Source organism: Lithobates pipiens, unplaced genomic scaffold, assembly GCF_037356315.1.
Source record: "Lithobates pipiens isolate NorthernLeopardFrog02 unplaced genomic scaffold, aLitPip1_a1.2 Scaffold_3, whole genome shotgun sequence".
NCBI lineage: Eukaryota > Metazoa > Chordata > Amphibia > Anura > Ranidae > Lithobates > Lithobates pipiens.
In genome coordinates, this window is record NW_027507790.1 from 223862117 (window position 1) to 223868545 (window position 6429).

At 44.2% G+C, this 6429-nt stretch overlaps 1 protein-coding gene across 2 annotated transcripts in view; it reads left to right on the forward strand.

Moving 5' to 3' along the window:
• The window catches only part of RICTOR (RPTOR independent companion of MTOR complex 2), a 218455-nt gene extending 214071 nt beyond the window's left edge, over positions 1-4384 (forward strand). For both annotated transcript variants that reach the window (XM_077462825.1, XM_077462824.1), the window contains one exon: positions 2694-4384. In XM_077462825.1, the coding sequence (XP_077318951.1) occupies positions 2694-2768 (75 nt within the window). In that variant the 3' untranslated portion in view covers positions 2769-4384. The remainder of the gene's footprint in view (positions 1-2693) is intronic.
• The last annotated feature ends 2045 nt before the right edge of the window (positions 4385-6429 follow it).

The window sequence follows — 6429 nt, forward strand, 5'->3', positions numbered from 1 at the left end:
GGTGAGCCAGCTAGTCAGGGATTACCTGCTCTCGTGGCTGAGGTCACCGACCCTTCAGTCCGGGAAGTTATTCCTTCATCTTCATGGGATGAACTCTGATGTGTTCACACTCTCCACGTGCAGAGCCCACCAGGAAGTTGGCACGGCGCTGCGCTAATCACAGGCAGTGAGACGTTTTCCCGATGTGTGGCTGCAGAGATGGGGAAATGTCTCACTGCCTGTGATTAGCACAGCGCTGTGCCGACTTCCTGGCGGGCTCTGCACGTGGAGTTTGCGAACACACCGGAGCTCATCTACTCTTCATTGGATAGTGATCACAACAGATGCCAGCCTGACCGGTTGGGGGGGGGGGGAGTTTGGGGCGTACAGTTGGTCCAGGGTTGCTGGATGCAGGAAGAATCTCGCCTGCCGATCAATGTGCTGGAACTTCGAGTGATCAGGTAGGGCCTCTCCACATGGTCACAGAGGCTGCAGGGAACGTCCGGTCAGGATCCAGTCGGACAATGCCACAGCGGTGGCATATGTCAACCATCAAGGAGGAACAAGGAGCTATGCTGCAGCACTGGAGGTCTCTCACATCCTGCGGTGGGCAGAGTGGCGAGTGCCGGCTCTGACGGCCATGTACATTCTGGGCATAAAAAACTGGCAAGCCGACTACCCAAGTCAGATGCTGGACCATGGGGAATGGTCCCTACATCCGGATTTATTTCGGCTCCTTTGCCTAAGGTGGGGCACACCAGATGTGGATCTCCTGGCTTCTCAACTCAATTAGAAGGTACAGAGGTTTGTGGCCAGGTCAAAAGATCCCTGGTCGGACGTGGCAGACGCGTTGGCTCCATGGGGGCATTATCGCCTGATTTATGCCTTCCCCCCCACTCAAGCTTCTACCACGTCTGCTTCTCAGAGTGGAGGCCGAGGGGATTCCGGTGATTCAGATTGGCCTCGGCGTCTATGGTACACCGACATAGTACGAATGGTGGCGGATTTTCCTTGCCGGCTGCCGATGCGAGAGGACCTTCTGTCGCAAGGTCCAATACTTCATCCTGCTTTAATGGCATGGTTGTTGAAAGCCAGGTGCTAAGGGACAGAGGTAATCTCCATTATGCTGAGATCATCTTCTCTGAAGATTTATTATCGTACGTGAAAGGCCTACACCTCCATGTGTGAAGAGATGGGGTGGCACCCGCGCACATACTCAGTTTCCAGGATCCTGCTGTTTTTGCAGCGACGAGTGGATCAGAAACTTGCCTTAAGCACCATGAAAGGGCAGATATCAGCTTTGGCTGGCTTTTTTTTCAGCGACCCTTAGCGACTCATTCATTGGTAAGTACGTTTGTTCAGGGGGTTCGACATGTGGCCCCTCCGGTTTCGACCACCACTGCCTCCGTGGGATTTGCATCTGGTGCTCTCGTGCTTCAGAAACCGCAGTTTAAAAACATTAGGGAGATCTCCTTATTGACACTCTCTCAGAAAGTAGCCTTTCTAGTGGCTATTGCATCTGCCATGAGGGTTTCTGAGTTGGCGGTCTTGTCATGCAAGTCTCCCTACTTGGTCCTCCACAAGGATAAGGCAGTTCTGCGCCCACAGCCTTTGTTTCTTCCAAAGGTTGTTTCGGCTTTTCATCTAAATGAGGACATTGTGTTTCCGTCCTTATGTCCTCGGCCGTCACACCCAAAAGATCCTGCTTTGCATTCCTTGGATGCGGTCCCGGCTCTGCGGTCCAGGCTCTGCGGGTCTATCTGTCTGCTATGGCTCCTTTTCGGAGGTCGGACTCTCTGTTTGTATCTGTGACTGGTCCAAAGAAGGCACTGGCGGTCTCATCGGCCACCATTTCTCAGTGGATCAGACAGATTGTGGTTCAGGCTTATGCCAAAAGGGGGCGGGCGCCTCCCTTTCCTGTCACGGCACATTCTACCAGGGAAATTGTTGCCTCTTGGGCTTTCCGATTCTCAGGTGTGTAAAGCGGCGACCTGGTTGTCCGTTCACACTTACACTCACATCAACCTTGTAAAATTTAGTGAATCTTCAGATGCTTGCTTCGGCCACAAGGTTTTGAAGACGACTGTTTAAGGTTGCAACTCCTCCGTTGAGGAGCTCTGGTTGTTATGAGTGGAGTTATTTTCTTGCTGTTACCACCCCTCATTTTTAACACTGCTTGGGGACATCCCTAAGGTCAAGCTGAAGATGCTGTGTCCGTCAATGAACGAAAGAGAAAATAGGATTTTTGTACTCGCCGTAAAATCCTTTTCTCTGAAGTTCATTGATGGATACAGCACCCACCCCTCCTTTTTATGTTTGTACTGCTTTCAACAAACTGAGCTGCTGGATGCAGCATGAGGGGTTGTAGCCAGTAGGACTGCCCCCCTGGGCGGTACTGTGCAGTTTTGCTGTTTTTAACATGTTCTGCCTAGTCCTCTCCTAAAGGGGCGATATAACCCTAAAGTCAAGATGAACTTCAAAGAAAAAGATTTTACGGTGAGTACAAAAATCATATTTTTCTAGAAGCAGCATGTCCTATAAGACCCGTTTTTTAGTTGGCAGACAAAACGCAGCATTTTGCTGTGATTTGCATTGGAATGCAGGAATTAGAATTGCCACTAACCCTGGGTGCTTTTTGCCTACACAGTCCCTCTAATGTTTTTGTTCTCTACAATAGCTAATCTAGTCCATTATTTTTTTTCTCTTATTCACAGATGCATGAAGAAGCAGAGGCTCTCTTAGCGGTTCCACCAAAACAACCTATAATTGCTGCTGATGCCGAATCATGACCCTTGATTTCTGTGATCAGCAGGAAGTAATGGACATTTGCCTGGCTGACTGTTCCCGAAGACACAGGAGCACCTTCTCTCATTCAGAATGCTATGTGCACCATGAATGAAGAATCTATATATATATATATATATATAATTTTTATTTTATTTTTTTTTCCTTAAACCAGAACAGTGATAATTTTTTGCTCACCCTCCAACCAGAAGAGTTTTCTGTCAACGCAAACGTGGCTAATCCAACCATAAATACCTTTGTATGCAAGAGCCAAGCACTGATACAACCACGAATCCTATAAATATCTGTGTAAATAGCTGGACATTTTGCAGAGACTCATTGTCTGTCCTCGAGCAGTATGATGCCTTGTATAAAGACCCTTTGTTACAAATCGGTATTTTCCTGCATGGCCCTTCCAATCCACCTGCCAAGATTTTAGGGACACCTCAGGGACGAAGACCCTGCAATGCTTTTTTTTTTCCAAAACACTACTTCGATGGAGATGTATGCGGCCTCTTGTTTTATAACCCAAGAAAGAAGCAACCTAAGATTACCTGCTGCGGTCACAGTAGTATGCATAATCTTTTAATTGCCACTGCAATTTTATAACCCCCCACCCCCCAGCAAACTATAGAAACACATTTATGGATAAGATATACATTATGTACCCTTGAACCTGACTGATAATTGATTCCTTCTCCATTTTATGAGGCTAGCAAGTGTCTTATGGCCATAACCATTGCTCAGAATCCAGTCTGTTGTATAGGAGGACACCGCCACCTTGATACATTTCACCTCTATGTCAAAGGTCTCACGGGAAGCAAGCAAGACGTGACGTCAGGCATTTTGCACATTCCGCCAGAAGACAAAGAAAACAAAAGACAATCTGTTTAACAGTTGGATATTTTTTATTTATCACAGTATGACCTTACGTGACTGCTAGAAGTATTCTGGATAGGCCAGAGGAAGATCTAGCACAAAACAATGTCTGTCTATTTGTCTCTTTATTTAATGCCAGTGTTTTTTTTTTTTTTTTTTTTGTTCTTTGTTTTTTATTGTTTTTTTTTTGTTTTGTTTTTTTAATAGATTTTGCACAAGACATATTCATACAATGTAATTAGTCGGAAGAGGCTGATGGCTTTGACACATGCACCTTTTCTGTTTTTTTTTCTTCTGTTTTTTGGGTTTATACATATCTATCTTAAATCGAATGGAAATGTTCTGAATTTCAACTTTTTTCTCGCTGACGGAATTCATCTGACCATTTGCAGAGCAAAATGTTGGATCCCTTCTGCCAGCCAAAAGGTGAAGATATGCAAATATGTATATAACTAGCATGGACAAAGTCACTACATTGCGCGTATGTAAGCTCACATTTTATGATGTTGAATGGCTTGAGTGTATGTATATATCATCCAGCTGGACTGTTAGAATCTGTGCAAATGAGGAATTACGTGTGTGCTAAACAGTGTAAATCTTTCATCACCAAGTATGTCCGATTTGCTTACCGGAAAACAAAGAAGAAAAAAAGGTTGGCGCACACCGTGATATTGAAACTCTGTTTCCATGTGTGAAACAATGTATAAAATGCAATTAAATTGTATGATAATTTAAAATGAAACCTTTTGTGTTATAGTGCAGGTTTTTTTTATGCAGGTTAAAGTATACAACCTTAACAAGGAACTTCTCCTGTTTGCTTCATTTTTGGTCTTTTAAAGTGGTTTTAAAGGCAGAAGCTTTTTTACCTTAATGCATTCTATGCATTAGGTTTAAAAAAAAAAAAAAAACCTTCTGCATGCAGCGCCTCCCCCAGCCCACCCAAATTATTTACCTGAGCCTAATCTCAATCAAGTGATGTGCACAATAGCAGAAACTTTCTCGGCTCAGATACAGCCGCAGGAGCCATTGGCTCTTGCTGCTGTCAACGAAAGCAGGACCATAGCCAAGCCATGCTCTGTGTGACTACACAGAGCAGAACATGCACGATTGCCCCCGTAGTAGGTGGCATTGCTATGGGGACATTCGGAAGGGGGGTGGACCAGAAGCGTCAGTTGGGGACCCGAGAACAGAAGGATTGGGGCTGCTTTGTGCAAAACTATTGCGCAGAGCAGGTAAGTATAGGATGTTTCTTATTTATTTTTTTATGAAACGTTTGCCTTTAGAATCACTTCAAATATACTATTTAAAACATTTTGTTATATCTGTTCAATATGTGAAAAAAAATACCTGTTATTCAGCCCAAGAGCTGATTGATACATTGTTACATAGTAGGTGAGGTTGAAAAAAGACACAAGTCCAACCTATGTGTGTGATTATATGTCAGTATTGCATTCTATATCCCTGTATGTTGTGGTCGTTCAGGTGTTTATCTAATAGTTTTTTGGGACCACCACCTGTGGAAGGGGAACTCCACATCCTTGCCGCTCTTACAGTACAAAACCCTCTGCGCAGTTTAAGGTTCAGCCTCTTTTGTTCTAATTTTAATGAGTGGCCACATATATTATTAAACTCCTTTTTGCGGAAAAGTTTTATCCCTATTGTGGGGTCACTAGTACGGTATTTGTAAATTGAAATCATATCCCCCTCAAGCGTCTCTTCTCCAGAGAGAATAAGTTCATTGCTCGTAACCTTTGTTCATAACTGATGTCTTCCATTCCCTTTATTAGTTTTGTTGCCCTTCTCTGTACTCGCTCTATTTCCAGCACATCCTTCCTGAGGACTGGTGCCCAGAACTGGACAGCATACTCTAGGTGAGGCCAGACCAGAGTCTTGTAGGGCGGGAGAATTATTGTTTTATCTCTTGAGGTTATCCCCTTCTTAATGCATGCCAATATTCTGTTTGCCTTGTTAGCAGCAGCTTGGCATTGCATGCCGTTGCTGAGCCTATCATCTACTAGGACCCCCAGGTCCTTTTCTATCCTTGATTCCCCCAAAGATTCTCCCCCCAGTGAGTAGATTACATTCATATTTTTTCCACCCAAATGCATTATTTTACATTTTTCCACAATAAACCACATTTGCCATGTAGTTGCCTACCCCATTAATTTGTTCAGATCTTCTTGCAAGTTTTCCACATCCTGCATTGAATTTATTGCCCTGCTTAGCTTAGTAGCGTCTGCAAATACAGGGATTAAACTGTTTACCCATCCTCCAGGTCATTTATGGACAAATTAAATAGGATTGGCCTCAGGACAGAACCATGGGGAAACCCACTTTCCACCCCTAGCCATTCCGAGTACTCCCCATTTATCACTATCCTCTGAACTCTCCCTTGTTGCCAGTTTTCAATCCATGTACTCACCCTATGGTCCATGCCAACGGACCTTACTTTGTATAGTAAACGTTTATGGGGAACTGTATCAAATGCTTTTGCAAAATCCAGATGGACCAAGTCTCCGGCATCCCTTTATCTAGATGGCAGCTCACTTCCTCATAGAAGGTTAATAGATGGTTTGACAATAACAATTCTTCATGCATCCTTGCTGAATACTGATAACGTTTTCATTACTAAAATCTTGTATATAGTGCCTTACCATTCCCTCCATGAGCTTGCATACTAATGATGTTAGGCTAACTGGTCTGTAATTCCCAAGGATATATTTTGGCCCTTTTTAAAATATTGGTGCTACATTGGCTTTTCTCCAATCAGCTGGTAGCATTCCAGTC